This window comes from Tachypleus tridentatus, unplaced genomic scaffold, assembly GCF_004210375.1.
Source record: "Tachypleus tridentatus isolate NWPU-2018 unplaced genomic scaffold, ASM421037v1 Hic_cluster_1, whole genome shotgun sequence".
Lineage (NCBI taxonomy): Eukaryota > Metazoa > Arthropoda > Merostomata > Xiphosura > Limulidae > Tachypleus > Tachypleus tridentatus.
The window spans coordinates 31,964,037-31,983,873 of NW_027467777.1; the positions used below are offsets into that span (position 1 = coordinate 31,964,037).

A 19,837-nucleotide genomic window follows, 5' to 3' on the forward strand; every position below is an offset into this window, starting at 1 on the left:
AGTGCTACTAGATTATGTAGGATGTCCTAACTTTTACCTCAGTTAGAATATTCATTTGTGTAGAATTACATTTACAGAAGATCATGAAAAGTCTTTTCTTCAGTTTTAATTGTTTACTTATATTCCTATAATCTCTCAGTATTGTTAAAATTGAGATTAAATATCTATATATCAAACATGTTACAAAAAATACACAGGCTTCCATAGAGTGTCCTAACTTTTTCACATGACTGTAACTGTAATTTTTCTCTTACCCAAACAAGAGGATTTTTATAAGAATGTATTTAGTGGAAGATATACATATTACTTTTAAATTTTAAACTCTTAATGTTACCAATAATCATTAATAAACGTATTAGTTACCCTGGTTTCGTAAAACCACCAAGCTCTGTCTATATGGCCTCCTTCACAACCCTGCTGCCCTCTGGTGTTGCAAGAAACAAGATGCTGAGGAGACAATGTTAATCTTTCTCGGCCTCTCGACTGGATGGCTCTCCGATCAGAAGCTAATGCTGTAGAAACCAGATGTTAGAGATAAAACAACGTTATGGTGTGAGGATCTTTCCCTATCTGGCCAAGAATCACCCTAATTAGTTTACTTCTTATTATACACCAGTATTAGATCTGGTATACTTTTAAAAGTGTATTTTATATCCAGTATCTCGGGGATTTTAAGAATGAGATGAATGTATAATAATAGTATATCAAACACACACACTTTCTTTAGGTACCATATCCAAACAGAACATTGGTGACCAAGGTCTTCCACAGATCTCTTCCTCTCTACGTACCGTATCCAAACATGACATTGGTGACCAAGGTCTTCAACAGATCTATCCCTCTCTACGTACCATAGCCAAATAGGACATTCGTGGCCAAGGGCTTCCACAGATCTCTCCCTCTCTACGTACTGTATCCAAACATAATATTGGTGACCAAGGTCTTCCACAGATCTCTTCCTCTCTACGTACCGTATCCAAACATGACATTGGTGACCAAGGTCTTCAACAGATCTATCCCTCTCTACGTACCATATCCAAAGAGAACATTGGTGACCAAGGTCTTCCACAGATCTCGTCCTCTCTACGAACCATATCCAAATAGGACATTCGTGGACAAGGGCTTCCACAGATCTCTCCCTCTCTACGTACCGTATCCAAACATAATATTGGTGACCAAGGTCTTCCACAGATCTCTCCCTCTCTACGTACCGTATCCAAATATAATATTGGTGACCAAGGTCTTCCACAGATCTCGTCCTCTCTACGTACCATATCCAAACAGGACATTGGTGGCCAAGGTCTTCCACAGATCTCGTCCTCTCTATGTACCATATCCAAACAGGACATTGGTGGCCAAGGTCTTCCACAGATCTCGTCCTCTCTATGAACCATATCCAAACTGGATATTGGTGGTCAAGGAATTTCACATATCTATCCTTCTATATTATCTGTTAATGTCTTTTCCACTTTCAGAAATGCATATTTTGCTATTCATATTCTACATTTACCATCTGGTGTTATGTAGTTTTAAAGTAGTTAAATTCATTGACCTATCTTGTTCCTTATCTACTTTGACAGACAGAAATAGTCTTATTTGCAATTAACACACATTCTGTTTTCCCACAGTTAACACTTAAACTAATCTTCCCACTTTCGATAAAATAATTTGTAACTTATCTTCTGAATCAGCCATTAAAACTGTGTCATCAGTAAAGTACAAGTTGTTCAAATTCTTTCCACCAATGATCAGTTTTGGTAACTCCTCAATGTCCCTCAGGAATTTCTCATTTTACAAATCAAACAAGTCATATTAAAACAAACAGTTTTGCTCAATGTTTTACTTACTTGTTTTCTATTTTTCACTACTGCAGTTTAGTCCAACAAAAGGTTCTTAAAATTCCCAATTCTTTACCACAAGTGTCCACCTTCTCCATAATGTTTATTACCTCCACATGTATCAAGAGCTTTAGAATAATCACTAGAGCACAATAAAAGTCCTTCATGTCTATTATCCACTACAAAACATTTTTACCAAGATGATGGCATTTCTTCTTCCACGATCATCAATAAAAAACATATTGAACTTTTGCAATCTCTGGTTTCATTCTACTTCATTATTAACACATTTAACGGGATCTCTATCACATAGCTCATAAAACTGATGGTTCGATAATGTTCACAATAAATTGGTCTTTTAGGGATTACAATGAACATTGAGTTATCAGAGATCATTTTACTACTTTTATAAACTTCATTGATAACAGTTCTTAACTTATTCATACCAAATTATTCCAAACATCTAATCTACAATAATTTCATGTTGTCTTGCAGTTTTCTTGGTTTCCACTCTGTTGACAAGTGTTCGTTTTTACGATTGTTCTTCATAATTATCGTCGAATACACTCTGTCCATCTTTTCAACAGTTGTTCCTTTTCCATAATTACATCATCATTCTCAGCTTTTATACAGTCACCAGCAGTACACCCTTTTTTATCCTTAATGTTTCCCATTTTCCTACACATTGATTTAACATCTTTAAGTTTTTCTGTACATCTTGCATTAAGCCAGTTTTCATTTCTTCATTACACATTGAACAAATTCTTTCTCCAGTTTCTTATAGGCTTCCACACTACGGGTTTTATCTTCCTTCCACGAGTCCAAGGTTTTCTGCTTCTTTTACCATAATTTTAGAATAATAACCCCATTCAACTGGTGCTTCTTTAGAATAATAACCCCATTCAACTGGTGCTTCTTTAGAATAATAACCACATTCAACTAGTGCTTCTTTAGAATAAAACCACATTCAACTAGTGCTTCTTTAGAATAATAACCCCATTCAACTGGTGCTTCTTTAGAATAATAACCCCATTCAACTGGTGCTTCTTTAGAATAATAACCACATTCAACTAGTGCTTCTTTAGAATAATAACCCCATTCAACTAGTGCTTCTTTAGAATAAAACCCCATTGAACAAGTGCTTCTTTAGAATAATAACCACATTCAACTAGTGCTTCTTTAGAATAAAACTACATTCAACTAGTGCTTCTTTAGAATAAAACCACATTCAACTAGTGTTTCTTTAGAATAATAACCCCATTCAACTGGTGTTTCATTAGAATAATAACCCCATTCAACTAGTGTTTCTTTAGAATAATAACCCCATTCAACTAGTGTTTCTTTAGAATAATAACCCCATTCCACTAGTGCTTCTTTAGAATAATAACCCCATTCAACTGGTGTTTCTTTAGAATAATAACCCCATTCAACTAGTGTTTCTTTAGAATAATAACCCCATTCAACTAGTGTTTCTTTAGAATAATAACCCCATTCAACTGGTGCTTCTTTAGAATAATAACCACATTCAACTAGTGCTTCTTTAGAATAATAACCCCATTCAACTGGTGTTTCTTTAGAATAATAACCCCATTCAACTGGTGTTTCTTTAGAATAATAACCCCATTCAACTAGTGTTTCTTTAGAATAATAACCCCATTCAACTGGTGCTTCTTTAGAATAAAACCACATTCAACTAGTGCTTCTTTAGAATAATAACCCCATTCAACTGGTGCTTTTTTGGAATAATAACCACATTCAACTAGTGCTTCTTTTTAGAATAAAACCACATTCAACTAGTGCTTCTTTAGAATAATAACCCCATTCAACTGGTGCTTCTTTAGAATAATAACCACATTCAACTAGTGCTTCTTTAGAATAAAACCACATTCAACTAGTGCTTCTTTAGAATAATAACCACATTCAACTGGTGTTTCTTTAGAATAATAACCACATTCAACTAGTGCTTCTTTAGAATAAAACCACATTCAACTAGTGCTTCTTTAGAATAATAACCACATTCAACTAGTGCTTCTTTAGAATAATAACCCCATTCAACTAGTGCTTCTTTAGAATAATAACCACATTCAACTAGTGCTTCTTTAGAATAAAACCACATTCAACTAGTGCTTCTTTAGAATAATAACCACATTCAACTAGTGTTTCTTTAGAATAATAACCCCATTCCACTAGTGCTTCTTTAGAATAATAACCCCATTCAACTGGTGTTTCTTTAGAATAATAACCCCATTCAACTAGTGTTTCTTTAGAATAATAACCCCATTCAACTGGTGCTTCTTTAGAATAAAACCACATTCAACTAGTGCTTCTTTAGAATAATAACCCCATTCAACTGGTGCTTCTTTAGAATAATAACCACATTCAACTAGTGCTTCTTTAGAATAATAACCCCATTCAACTGGTGCTTCTTTAGAATAAAACCACATTCAACTAGTTAGCTTCTTTTAGAATAATAACCCCATTCAACTGGTGCTTCTTTAGAATAATAACCACATTCAACTAGTGCTTCTTTAGAATAATAACCCCATTCAACTAGTGCTTCTTTAGAATAATAACCACATTCAACTAGTGCTTCTTTAGAATAATAACCCCATTCAACTAGTGCTTCTTTAGAATAATAACCCCATTCAACTGGTGCTTCTTTAGAATAATAACCACATTCAACTAGTGCTTCTTTAGAATAATAACCCCATTCAACTAGTGCTTCTTTAGAATAATAACCACATTCAACTAGTGCTTCTTTAGAATAATAACCCCATTCAACTAGTGCTTCTTTAGAATAATAACCCCATTCAACTAGTGCTTCTTTAGAATAAAACCACATTCAACTAGTGCTTCTTTAGAATAATAACCACATTCAACTGATGTTTCTTTAGAATAATAACCCCATTCAACTAGTGTTTCTTTAGAATAATAACCCCATTCAACTAGTGTTTCTTTAGAATAATAACCCCATTCCACTAGTGCTTCTTTAGAATAATAACCCCATTCAACTGGTGTTTCTTTAGAATAAAACCACATTCAACTAGTGTTTCTTTAGAATAATAACCCCATTCAACTGGTGTTTCTTTAGAATAATAACCCCATTCAACTGGTGCTTCTTTAGAATAATAACCACATTCAACTAGTGCTTCTTTAGAATAATAACCACATTCAACTGGTGCTTCTTTAGAATAAAACCACATTCAACTAGTGCTTCTTTAGAATAAAAACCACATTCAACTGGTGCTTCTTTAGAATAATAACCACATTCAACTGGTGCTTCTTTAGAATAATAACCACATTCAACTGGTGTTTCTTTAGAATAATAACAGCATTCAACTAGTGCTTCTTTAGAATAAAAACCACATTCAACTAGTGCTTCTTTAGAATAATAACCACATTCAACTAGTGCTTCTTTAGAATAAAACCACATTCAACTAGTGCTTCTTTAGAATAATAACCCCATTCAACTGGTGTTTCTTTAGAATAATAACCACATTCAACTGGTGCTTCTTTAGAATAATAACCACATTCAACTGGTGCTTCTTTAGAATAATAACCACATTCAACTAGTGTTTCTTTAGAATAATAACCCCATTCAACTAGTGTTTCTTTAGAATAATAACCCCATTCCACTAGTGCTTCTTTAGAATAATAACCCCATTCAACTAGTGTTTTCTTTAGAATAATAACCACATTCAACTGGTGCTTCTTTAGAATAATAACCCCATTCAACTAGTGCTTATTTAGAATAATAACCACATTCAACTGGTGCTTCTTTAGAATAATAACCCCATTCAACTAGTGCTTCTTTAGAATAATAACCCCATTCAACTAGTGCTTCTTTAGAATAATAACCACATTCAACTGGTGCTTCTTTAGAATAATAACCCCATTCAACTAGTGCTTCTTTAGAATAATAACCACATTCAACTGGTGCTTCTTTAGAATAATAACCCCATTCAACTAGGTGCTTCTTTAGAATAATAACCCCATTCAATTAGTGCTTTTTATAATAATAACCCCATTCAACTAGTGCTTCTTTAGAATAATAACCCCATTCAACTAGTGCTTCTTTAGAATACTAACCCCATTCAACTGGTGTTTCTTTAGAATAATAACCCCATTTGGACATATTTCCTTTATTTTTAAGTCCTTGAAAACAATTTTAACCACAACTATATGCATTTATGTAATCGGGTCGTTTACTATTAGAATTATATAATCGAGATTTTATGTCGCTTCTGGCTTCTAAGTTTGCTCAACCTTATCTTGATGGTTCACCCTCCAGAGACATGGTCGCCCCTGGGAAATTTTTGGATTATCATATTACATTGCTTAACCTTCTATTGGTAGTAACATAATCAAATTGGGTTCCAACAATATCTTCAAGACGTTTCTTCTCGGGTGGTGCTCGAACCACGTGTCCCTAATCACTCACAATCAAACTACTTCCCTACTGGTCAGTTCCACGCAGTCCAATAGCAACTTGACCACTTCCTGAGGTTTGCATTGTTTCTTGTTTATCAAGCATCACTCTATCCGATATTGTACAAAATTATGTAAACACTCTGAAGTGTCCAAAATCAACCAACTACACTAATTTCGCTCTATTCGGCCCGGCATGGCCAGGTGGTTACATCTCTTAATGGCATTCACACATAAGACTGTAGGTAACATAGATATACAACAAGCTATCCCTGGTGGGGAAGCATTAAAACAAATCTCTACCTGAAGTTGAAAATGCCCACGATGACCCACACTCTCCCTGATCCCTAATGTCTTGGATCATTCTCGGCCACCGTCGACGGGAATCGAAGCTTTCTGGCAAGGGTCGACGATCCAACGTTCGAATCTCGTTCATGTGCATCGTCTGTAGTGTGAACCAAACATTAATTAAGATATATGTTTATCTTACTTGCATAAACTATAAGGTGGTACAATTTTTTTCTGTTTTATAACTACAAATAAGACTGTTACCCATACAGTTTGAATAAACCAAAGATAATCCTTAGTCAAAGATGTCATTGATTTCAACAAGATTTCAACAGCATTAAACAAAAATATGCAATTTATTTTGTAGAAATTATTAAACGAGATGGGAACGGATATTGTGTTTTGAATCCGTTATGTGAGGTGTGCTTGATAAAGAACGGTGTTTTTGAACAGAATATACGATTATTTGTTTCTTATTATGTCGCCGTAGGACGTCTTTAATTTCAATAATTTAGTGTGACCGTTGTGTAATATTACATAACTTACGAGCAAACAAATAAAAATATATATTTATCAGTTCTTGTGCACGTACACATTATGTGAGTTTCCGGATGAAACAATATATCGATGGTAAAAGGGTTAACACTTATCCAACCGTGTAAGTAATCCCGGTGATACTAAACAATAAAGAACCCTAACCTGCATCACGACATGGTTTAGGTGATTCTAAACAACAAAGAACCCTAACATGCATCACGACATGGTTTAGGTGATACTAAACAATAAAGAACCATAACCTGCATCACGACATGGTTTAGGTGATTATAAATAATAAAGAACCCTAACCTGCATCACGACATGGTTTAGGTGATTCTAAACAACAAAGAACCCTAAACTACGTGACGACATGGTTTAGGTGATTCTACACAATAAAGAACCCTAACCTGCATCGCGACATGGTTTAGGTGATTCTAAACAATAAAGAACCCTAACATGCATCATGACATGGTTTATGTGATTCTAAACAATAAAGAACCCTAACCTGCATCACGATATGGTTTAGGTGATTCTAAACAATAAAGAACCCCAACCTACATAACAATATGGTTTAGCTGATTCTAAACAATAAAGAACTCTAATATACATCACGACATAGATTAACTGTTTCTAAACAATAAAGAACCCTAACCTGCATCACGACATGGTTTAGCTGATTCTAAACAATAAAGAACCCTAATCTACATCACGACATGGTTTAGGTGATTCTACACAATAAAGAACCCTAACCTGCATCGCGACATGGTTTAGGTGATTCTAAACAATAAAGAACCCTAACATGCATCACGACATGGTTTATGTGATTCTAAACAATAAAGAACCCTAACCTGCATCACGACATGGTTTAGATGATTCTAAACAATAAAGAACCCCAACCTACATAACAATATGGTTTAGCTGATTCTAAGCAATAAAGAACTCTAATACACATCACGACATAGATTAACTGTTTCTAAACAATAAAGAACCCTAACCTGCATCACGACATGGTTTAGCTGATTCTAAACAATAAAGAACCCTAACCTGCATCACGACATGGTTTAGGTGATACTAAACAATAAAGAACCCCAACCTACATAACAATATGGTTTAGCTGATTCTAAACAATAAAGAACCCTGATCTGCATCACGACATAGATTAGCTGTTTCTAAACAATAAAGGACCCTAACCTACATCTCAATATGATTTAGTTGATTCTAAACAATAAAAAACCCTAACTTACATCACAATATGAGTTAGCTGATACTAAACAATAAAGAACTCTAACCAACATCACAATATGATTTAGTTGATTCTAAACAATAAAGAACCCTAACCTACATCACGACATTGATTTATTCTTACTTCACGGGAGAACATCCCAACTTTCCTCATAATAACAGAACTCAACTTACCTCACGGTATGGTTTAAATGTTCCTAAACGATAACGGATCCCATATTCGAGTGTCCGGCCCCAGAAGAAGGAATAGTTAGAGGCCCGCCATCTGTGGGCGAAAAAGTTTACTTTAAATTATCTTCTGTTTTTTTTCCAAAACATTTCTTCACTTCATCCCTTAAAACTTATCCTTAAAGTAGGCTGTTCTACTTGATGTTTTAAACTATTTCAAAAGAATTTCGCCATATACTAAATTATTACGTTTAGTCTTAGCATACATATCACCCGCCAGACAGTTGAACCCATTCAATGAAAGACATAAAAACGTTTCTCCACGTGCAATCAAATTTCGGCAGCATTGCTTTGCTGTCATAATACTTTATATGCGCAAGAATAATTTTCTCTTTGTAGAAATTGCTGGATATTGTGTAAAAAGTCAATTCTAACAACGTTAATGAAATACTAGTGAAATATGCGTAGCTGGGAAAAAAATTTGATTGTTTACGAAAGAAATCCCCCCCCAACAGTGGCACAGTCCTGAATTTATAATGCTAAAACCGACTTTCGATACCCGCAATTTGCACAACAAAGGTAGACCAATGTTTAATTACAAGTCAACATTATAATAAAAGTCCGAAAAATTATTTTACGTGTTTTATTGGACGGTTTTAGCCGTCTGCCATGTTCTATATATCTTAATAAACTAAAACTATTCCTACTCATGAACAAATAGACAAGTTTGCCACTAAATAAATTTAAACTTTACAATAGTATTGTAATTATATACAAAACTCTTAAGCGCAATTCATGTGACTTTGAAATAATAGGAGAGTTTGGTCAAAGTGAAATATTCTGTTCAGGGCGACGTAAATAATTAGAAATTTTAACATCATGGTAAACACGACTTTAAATTAGAATTTATTTAGTGTATCAGAAAAGTGGTGATTTATCGCTTTCTGTCTTTTTTAACTTTAAATATAAGGAAAGTACATCTACAAAGACCTAAGATAAGAAAACATAAAACTTACCCATAATTCCCTCGATTAATTACATCATTGAGTTTCGGCTGAACGAGACACGGTTTATTTTCACACACGAATTCAAACTTGTTGGGGGCCGTCTTACGACATTCACTATAAAGATATTTCTAGATGATTTTTCTAAACTAGAATGTCTAATTCTGCACAACTACATCAATCTTAACTCGAGGTTCAGGAAACTGCTCGCTGACTATCTCCCACACACAATTGTTATTAATAAAAAGAGACATAAATTATTTTTTCTTATATATATATATCAAATAAACTTTATTATGGAGTCAGCGTAGCTGAACATAGAAAGATAGTGAGAACTATGATCCAGTTCGTGGTTCTTTGTTTTAACCAATATTAGAAGGTATTATTCAATGAAGAGCGACAGATCCGATCAGAGGGGGGATCAGCCATCGGGAAGTTACTCCTGTGTACACTTCCTTATTAAACATTATGTTACGGATACTCGTTACCCTAAATCTCAGCTGGGTTGTAACTACAGGGTAGAACAGGGTGATTCACGGATTACGTGGGTTTACTGTAATTATCAACCTAAAGATTTAAACACTGTCCATTTGCTTGAAAGATGTGTTAGCTAGAAGCACAAATTGTTTTTGTGTTTCACCTTATGAGAATCACGTTTCTAGTGTTAACGACAGATAGTTTAATAAAACACTAGAATAAAGTCGTCACGTTACAAAATGTCCATGTGCCTGTATATCTTCCAGGCGGATACGTATTACATAGATATGATGCATGGGTTAAACGGGCGGATTGAAATAACCCTCTAGAATTTAGGTACAGTTATCCCTAACTTAAAAGTGCTGAGTCAACCAGTCAGAGTATCTGTCGCCTGTTGATCACTTTTGCTAACGGACGAAAAACTGATTGTCATGGCGACAACGTGTTCGCTGGCATACCGCGGCGGCTCAAACCTTGAGCTTTAATATCCGCGGATCGACACATAAAATTATAGTTAAGTCCAAATGAGAGCACAACACTTAAAAACTATTTGTTTGTAACAACATAAAGTCACCTTGGGCTATTCGCTGTATCCACGGCGGGTATCCAAATCAGGATTTTAGCATTGTGAGTCCGTAGACTTACAAGGGGGTTACACAGAAACTGAAACTCAAATAATCCATCATTAATGTTTCTACATATTATCTATCCGTCAATGAGTTCCAGACCCTGTCGAGTGTTTTATAAACTATTTATGTGTTAAATTCCTTATTAATTTAACTTTATTAATTGTGTGTTTTATTAAAGAAGATGAAACATAGCAACATAACATTACTCAATATGTGAACACTAGGGTTATGCGAACAGTACCAAAACAAGTTGGTAATTTGAGAGTTGATCTCGCCATTTAGTCTTTCAAATGACATTTATTTATTCTTAAGCACAAAACAGCACAATGAACTATTTGTGATTTGCCTAATACAGAGATAGAATCCAGAATCTTAGTACAATAAACTCCAAAGTATCCCGCTAAACTTCCGAGAAGCAAACACTTAAGAGAGATCTGTAATTATATTTAACGAAACATAAGATAGAAGGTCTAATTATAAAAAACAACATATGATAAACATTTACTTTAACTAACCCTAACTCCAATTATCGACCAACTGGAGATCCAGAGCTCGTTTCTGTGAGGGAAGTGAACAAATAAATGGTGAATACCTTTATTATCATGGCACGTTCAGTGAGGGAAGTGAACAAATAAATGGTGAATACCTTTATTATCATGGCACGTTCAGTGAGGGAAGTGAACAAATAAATGGTGAATACCTTTATTATCATGGCACATTCTGTGAGGGAAGTGAACAAATAAATGATGAATACCTTTATTATCATGGCACGTTCAGTGAGGGAAGTGAACAAATAAATGGTGAATACCTATATTATCATGGCACGTTCTGTGAGGGAAGTGAACAAATAAATGGTGAATACCTTTATTATCATGGCACGTTCTGTGAGGGAAGTGAACAAATAAATGATGAATACCTTTATTATCATGGCACATTCTGTGAGGGAAGTGAACAAATAAATGATGAATACCTTTATTATCATGGCACGTTCTGTGAGGGAAGTGAACAAATAAATGATGAATACCTTTATTATCATGGCACGTTCTGTGAGGGAAGTGAACAAATAAATGATGAATACCTTTATTATCATGGCACGTTCTGTGAGGGAAGTGAACAAATAAATGATGAATACCTTCATTATCATGGCACGTTCTGTGAGGGAAGTGAACAAATAAATGATGAATACCTTTATTATCATGGCACGTTCAGTGAGGGAAGTGAACAAATAAATGGTGAATACCTTTATTATCATGGCACATTCTGTGAGGGAAGTGAACAAATAAATGATGAATACCTTTATTATCATGGCACGTTCAGTGAGGGAAGTGAACAAATAAATGGTGAATACCTATATTATCATGGCACGTTCTGTGAGGGAAGTGAACAAATAAATGGTGAATACCTTTATTATCATGGCACGTTCTGTGAGGGAAGTGAACAAATAAATGATAAATACCTTTATTATCATGGCACGTTCTGTGAGGGAAGTGAACAAATAAATGATGAATACCTTCATTATCATGGCACGTTCTGTGAGAGAAGTGAACAAATAAATGATGAATACCTTTATTATCATGGCACGTTCTGTGAGGGAAGTGAACAAATAAATGGTGAATACCTTTATTATCATGGCACGTTCTGTGAGGGAAGTGAACAAATAAATGGTGAATACCTTTATTATCATGGCACGTTCAGTGAGGGAAGTGAACAAATAAATGATGAATACCTTTATTATCATGGCACGTTCTGTGAGGGAAGTGAACAAATAAATGGTGAATACCTTTATTATCATGGCACGTTCTGTGAGGGAAGTGAACAAATAAATGATGAATACCTTTATTATCATGGCACGTTCTGTGAGGGAAGTGAACAAATAAATGATGAATACCTTTATTATCATGGCACGTTCTGTGAGGGAAGTGAACAAATAAATGGTGAATACCTTTATTATCATGGCACGTTCTTTGAGCGAAGTGAACAAATAAATGATGAATACCTTTATTATCATGGCACGTTCTGTGAGGGAAGTGAACAAATAAATGGTGAATACCTTTATTATCATGGCACGTTCTGTGAGGGAAGTGAACAAATAAATGGTGAATACCTTTATTATCATGGCACGTTCTGTGAGGGAAGTGAACAAATAAATGATAAATACCTTTATTATCATGGCACGTTCTGTGAGGGAAGTGAACAAATACATGATGAATACCTTTATTATCATGGCACGTTCTGTGAGGGAAGTGAACAAACAAATGAATAATGAAAGGATTATAAATAACTTGTTCCCAATGAAATGTTCATGATTATATAAATGAAATGTTTCCCATGTCAATATAAAACTAACTTTGATTTTAGACAAGTAGCTTCAAACTTACAATGGGAGAGCAGAATAACTCCAAACTCCAGACAAAACATGATAAGCGTCTACAAGAAGTGAGACGCTTCTCTCCAAACACATCAATTTATAAAAATATTTTATATTTCCTGAATAAAATTTACATCTTGTGGATTGTGATTTGCTTGCTTTAAAGTTATAAAATATTTTAATTTTAAAGAATAAAGGAATCGAGACCTATCAAACGACAATAACTAGCGTAATCTTGCTAAACTGGGTTTCTTGTTTATCTTTACTAACAACTTGTGACCAAACAAACTACCTTTATAAAACAAAACGAACAAATAATCCAGTAATTAACGTAGCTAATTTGAGTACCGTCGTTGTTAGCTATGTTTTCGGCCATAATCCTAACAACGTTTTACAAGGTTTGTCTAGCGTAGGAGAATTGTGGTTAGTCCTAAATCCATGTGCTATGCTAAAACTACAAAATAATCCTCATAAGTGTAAAAGAATAAAGTGATAAAACGTAATAAATAAATAATATAAAAATAAGCAAAAATGAATATATAAATTTAATATATTAACCAATAATATTAAAGAAACTAACTTTAAATATAGAATGGAAATATGACGTTACTAATAAGGCACGTAAAAACTATTAGTTTGCTTCGTATATTTTTCCTAATTCCACGTCCATATAAATCAGTAAGACAAGAAATACGCTATGTAATATTTCTTAGAAATTAGAATAATTGTAAACTTTAACTGTCAATAAAACGATGTGTTATCCTGTTCACTTTACTCTTTCATTAAAAACTTTAAAATCATGAAATTTACGTATAGTTGGTGTTAATAAAGAAAATGTATCCATTTCAGTTCTTATCAAACATAAAATATACTCTATTTGTTTGCTTTGGTTGTAAATAATACATCAGTTTATCAGTTTCATACTCTGTATACTCGTATATGCATATCTTTCATATTCGTTCAAGGTGTAAAAATATTTACTTTGTTTTGACTTTTTTGTTCAAGAAGTCTCGAAATTTAAAGTTTTGTCATTTTAGGGTTCGACTCAAGCATCGCAATCTTCATATAAAATAACATTAGACTCAGCCACTTGGTTTCTCTTTCAATGTAACAGTGCAATAAACTAATTTATTTTAATTTGTACTAGAAAGTGAAACATCTTTATTCTGCTTTAGTATATAATAATTATACTTATGCCATTTGTTTATAGTTCTAGTTAACAGATATTCACATATATCATCTAACTACATCAGGTTTTCACAGTTTGGGTGTAGAAAAGATTCAGTGTAAATACAACACAAATTGAATACGACAATTCATAAGCTAAGCTTAACTCACTTTAGGCCTACTTTGCACTCGCTAATGTCTTGTCACGTTTTCACGAGAATTTGTTTTGAATTTCGCGCAAAGCTACTCGAGGGCTATCTGCACTAGCTGTCCCTAATTTAGCAGTGTAAGACTAGAGGGAAGACTGCTAGTCATCACCATCCACCGCCAACTCTTAGGCTACTCTTTTACCAACGAATAGTGGGATTGACCGTCACATTCTAACGCCTCCACGGCTGAAAGGGCGAGCATGTTTGGTGCGACAGAGAAGCCCACATAGAAGTGTTTCTGTGTGATTGTATGCATTGACATATTGATGTAAATTTATTTCGAGACATATAAATTCGACAAGTTAGGTGAATATGTTATTATACATTAAAACAAGGAGTGGACAAAGCGTAATGACCAACATAATATGTCATTTACTAATTTTCTGCTTTTAACTTTCTAGGAATTAATAAATGAGTTAATCGCATCTCAAAATTTGAAACACAGAAATAACTAATAATACTTACATTATAACTAAGACTTATGACATAGCTGGTTTGTACTGAGCTAACTTTAACAATACATGTATAACACAGTTGAAATGTTATTATTCACATTTTATAATGTAGACCCGTAATGGGCCAGTATAGAATAATGTGATTTGAATTGTGTGTAGTCTTCTAGTGATGTACGCGCATTAGAACAAAACGTAAAGGTCCGTCCATTAATGGGTTGTAAACTTAGACAAGTTGCACACAAAGTTCGTCTTATATTTTGATTTCCTCTACTTGGTAGGAGTTAAATGAACTGAAAGCTCAATCAATCACTGGTTGACCAAAGTTCTTAAAATTCTTGTTCGGATCTTGCATTATGTTTAATACTACGGAAAGCTAGACACGCGTGCAAACTATAGATCTAGGGTAAGCTATACATAAATACTTGGTTTCTATGATATATTGTAGTTCTATGAAAATAAGAATATGTCTCCGCGAGTCTTTGTTTCACACTACAATGAACAAGCAAAAAATAGACAAAATAAGATTTGTTTGTTTCTCAATGTTTAAGCAAAATCACGTAAACAGCTGTCTGCGCGTAACTGTTCCTAATTTCCAACTGATGGAGTCAAGAACACCCACCCTCAACTCATGGTTTCCTCTCATCTAACCAATTAGTAAGATTTGACGGTAACTCTTATAACACACATGACTCCAAAATACAGCTTACTCAGCAAGGTATCGTACAAATTCACATTAATGTTTTCTCGGATCTAGCGGAACATACTGACAATCAGTTTTTGATCTAGTGAAACATACTGACAATCAGTTTTGGATCCAGTGGAACATACTGACAATCAGTTTTGTATCCAGTGGAACATACTGACAATCAGTTTTGGATCTAGTGGAACATATAGAAATACTGTATAAATAAACATATAATTTTTAATCCAGTAGTAAACAGTACTAGTTACAACAAACGTGAAATAAAGTTGATTTATTTAATGTGTATTAGGATTGTGGAAAAATACATGAAATCCACCAGCTTACTAAAATCGTCCCTAACTTGAAACAGACAGTCAAGATGGGAGAATGTCGGTAAACAACACCCTTACCGTGCACCCACCCAAAGTACAAAGAGTGGTGTGTTTTGACAACGAGTCGCAAACCATGAACCATCGGATTCATAGTCCAGGCATGCTAACCATTAGGCTACCTTTGGCCACATACAAATAAGGAAAAAAATCCAAAAATATTCACAGCAAGCTGTCAAAAAATTGTGAAAGAATGTAACAGATTAAAACAAAAGTTAAAGGTATCTGATTTTGAAAAAAAAATGTAACAACAGTTCTCTACTAAAATTTGTCCAAAACCGTCGAACATATTGCAGTTAAATGTCATATATAAGAAATTATTTTCACAAATATAGACGTATATCACAGGTACTAAATACCAGCTGAAGTACCGCCCCTTGGAGTGAAGTTACGTAACTCCATCATTAACGAAAGGTTATTTTAGGATATGAAAATTTGCTTTCGTTTTTTGTAATTAAAAAAACAACAACAAAAAATGCACGCAAGAAAACCCATACAAACCGTAAGACACAAAATTTGAAACCTCAAAATTGCATATATCTCCTCATGAACCCTCCAAACCTTCATGACAGGTTTGATGAAGATCCATCAATAGGACCGCAGATAGCCCATAGTCTTATGATTAACTTCAAAGAAACAATCGACATACTACTAATGTTTGTAATAAACAGAACTTTATAAGTAAAATACAAAACAAGGTTTTCATGTTCTTTACGTTGACAAATGAGATGCGTAAGTTTCACTAGATACGTAAAGTAACGAGCCTTGTGTGGCTTGGTGGTTAGGGCACTCGACTTGCAATCTTAGGGTCACGGGTTCGAATACCCTTTCCACCAAACATGTCTGCCCTTTTAGCTGTGGAACCGTTATAACATCACAGCCAATCCCACTACTCGATGGTAAAGAGTAGCCCAAAAGTTGGCGGTTAGTGGTGTTGTCTTGCTGCCTTCCAACTGGTCTACCGTTTAACCAAACATTTCGTTCCATTACGGAAACTTATGACAAGCTTACTATAGATATAGGTGTCCTTCCAACAGACAATTATATTATCAAAAACTATCTTCTCTTACTGCGACAAATCGAGAGATCTTATTAATTGAAGTAAGTTGGGAGAAGACAAGGAGAATATGTTTTTTAATCCACATTTTGATGTCGACAGAATAATGCCAGACATAGGCCTCAGTTTTTTATTGCAATTACTTGAAAGCGGCGAAAGTCGTGTTTCTCCACTTGTTCTTAATACGAAAGCTTGAAGACAGACCATTACAGCACCCTTGGGTGTTATGAGGTGCCTCTAAGTGGGATGTAATACACTTTTCGTCATATATCACAGGCTTCTTTAAATGTATTACTCATTTTCCACTTCTACTGCATATGGACGACACGTTTTTTTATTGTAACCAGGTCGTAAGGGTGTGGTTTTATCTGACCGTTTCGAAAATTTAGGTCGTTATTTTTGATAAACCGAGCCATGCTCGATCAAAAACCTTAAATAACGTTAAAGAAGAGCCTCTCTAGGCCTTGAGGTTTTGGTTTTTATAAAGTCTGTCGGAAATAACTTTGTGTATCGTACAGTTTCAACTGTTATGTCCTCAATATATACTTTCAACAAACAGATAATTAGGTTTCAACTGTTGGAAAGTACTGGCAACCAGCTTTGGATCTAGTGGAACATACTGACAATCAGTTTTTGATCTAGTGGAACATACTGATAATCAGTTTTTGATCTAGTGAAACATACTGACGATCAGTTTTTTATCTAGTGGAACATACTGACAATCAGTTTTTGATCTAGTGAAACATACTGACAATCAGTTTTTGATCTAGTAAAACATACTGATAATCAGTTTTTGATCTAGTGGATCATACTGATAATCAGCTTTTGATCTAGTGGATCATACTGACAATCAGTTTTGGATCTAGTGGAACACACTGATAATCAGCTTTTGATTTAGTAAAACATACTGACAATCAGTTTTTGATCTAGTGAAACATACTGACAATCAGTTTTGGATCTAGTGGATCATACTGATAATCAGCTTTTGATCTAGTGAAACATACTGACAATCAGTTTTGGATCTATTAGAACATACTCACAATCAGTTTTGGATCTAGTGGATCATACTGATAATCAGCTTTTGATTTAGTAAAACATACTGACAATCAGTTTTTGATCTAGTGAAACATACTGACAATCAGTTTTGGATCTAGTGGATCATACTGATAATCAGCTTTTGATCTAGTGAAACATACTGACAATCAGTTTTGGATCTATTAGAACATACTCACAATCAGTTTTGGATCTAGTGGATGATACTGATAATCAGCTTTTGATCTAGTGAAACATACTGACAATCAGTTTTGGATCTATTAGAACATACTCACAATCAGTTTTGGATCTAGTGGATGATACTGATAATCAGCTTTGATCTAGTGAAACATACTGACAATCAGTTTTGATCTAGTGAAACATATCGACAATCAGCTTTGGATCTAGTGGATCATACTGACAATCAGTTTTGGATCTAGTGAAACATACTGATAATCAGCTTTTGATCTAGTTAAAAATACTGACAATCAGTTTTTGATATAGTGAAACATACTGACGATCAGTTTTTTATCTAGTGGAACATACTGACAATCAGTTTTTGATCTAGTGGAACGTACTGACAATCAGTTTTGGATCTAGTGGATCATACTGATAATCAGCTTTTGATTTAGTAAAACATACTGACAATCAGTTTTTGATCTAGTGAAACATACTGACAATCAGTTTTGGATCTAGTGAAACATACTGAAAATCAGTTTTGGATCTAGTGGATCATACTGATAATCAGCTTTTGATCTAGTGAAACATACTGACAATCAGTTTTGGATCTATTAGAACATACTCACAATCAGTTTTGGATCTAGTGGATGATACTGATAATCAGCTTTTGATCTAGTGAAACATACTGACAATCAGTTTTGGATCTATTAGAACATACTCACAATCAGTTTTGGATCTAGTGGATGATACTGATAATCAGCTTTTGATCTAGTGAAACATACTGACAATCAGTTTTTGATCTAGTGAAACATATCGACAATCAGCTTTGGATCTAGTGGATCATACTGACAATCAGTTTTGGATCTAGTGAAACATACTGATAATCAGCTTTTGATCTAGTTAAAAATACTGACAATCAGTTTTTGATATAGTGAAACATACTGACGATCAGTTTTTTATCTAGTGGAACATACTGACAATCAGTTTTTGATCTAGTGGAACGTACTGACAATCAGTTTTGGATCTAGTGGATCATACTGATAATCAGCTTTTGATTTAGTAAAACATACTGACAATCAGTTTTTGATCTAGTGAAACATACTGACAATCAGTTTTGGATCTAGTGGATCATACTGACAATCAATTTTGGATCTAGTGGAACACACTGACAATCAGCTTTTGATTTAGTAAAACATACTGACAATCAGTTTTTGATCTAGTGAAACATACTGATAATCAGTTTTGGATCTAGTGGATCATACTGATAATCAGCTTTTGATCTAGTGAAACATATTGACAATCAGTTTTGGATCTATTAGAACATACTCACAATCAGTTTTGGATCTAGTGGATCATACTGATAATCAGCTTTTGATCTAGTGAAACATACTGACAATCAGTTTTTGATCTAGTGAAACATATCGACAATCAGCTTTGGATCTAGTGGATCATACTGACAATCAGTTTTGGATCTAGTGGATCATACTGACAATCAGTTTTGGATCTAGTGAAACATACTGATAATCAGCTTTTGATCTAGTTAAAAATACTGACAATCAGTTTTTGATATAGTAAAACATACTGACAATCAGTTTTTGATCTAGTGAAACATACTGACAATCAATTTTGGATCTAGTGGAACATACTGACAATCAGCTTTGGATCTAGTGGATCATACTGACAATCA

General features: G+C 34.2%; 1 protein-coding gene across 1 annotated transcript in view; it reads right to left on the minus strand.

Moving 5' to 3' along the window:
* LOC143241751 (tubulointerstitial nephritis antigen-like) overlaps positions 1–19,837 on the minus strand; it is a 66,702-nt gene that overhangs the window by 20,102 nt on the left and 26,763 nt on the right. The window contains exons 5-8 of the mRNA XM_076484975.1: positions 9,518–9,622; positions 8,508–8,598; positions 6,570–6,711; positions 364–512 (exon numbers count right to left, since the gene is read on the minus strand). Coding sequence (XP_076341090.1) covers positions 364–512; positions 6,570–6,711; positions 8,508–8,598; positions 9,518–9,622 — 487 coding nt within the window. The remainder of the gene's footprint in view (positions 1–363; positions 513–6,569; positions 6,712–8,507; positions 8,599–9,517; positions 9,623–19,837) is intronic.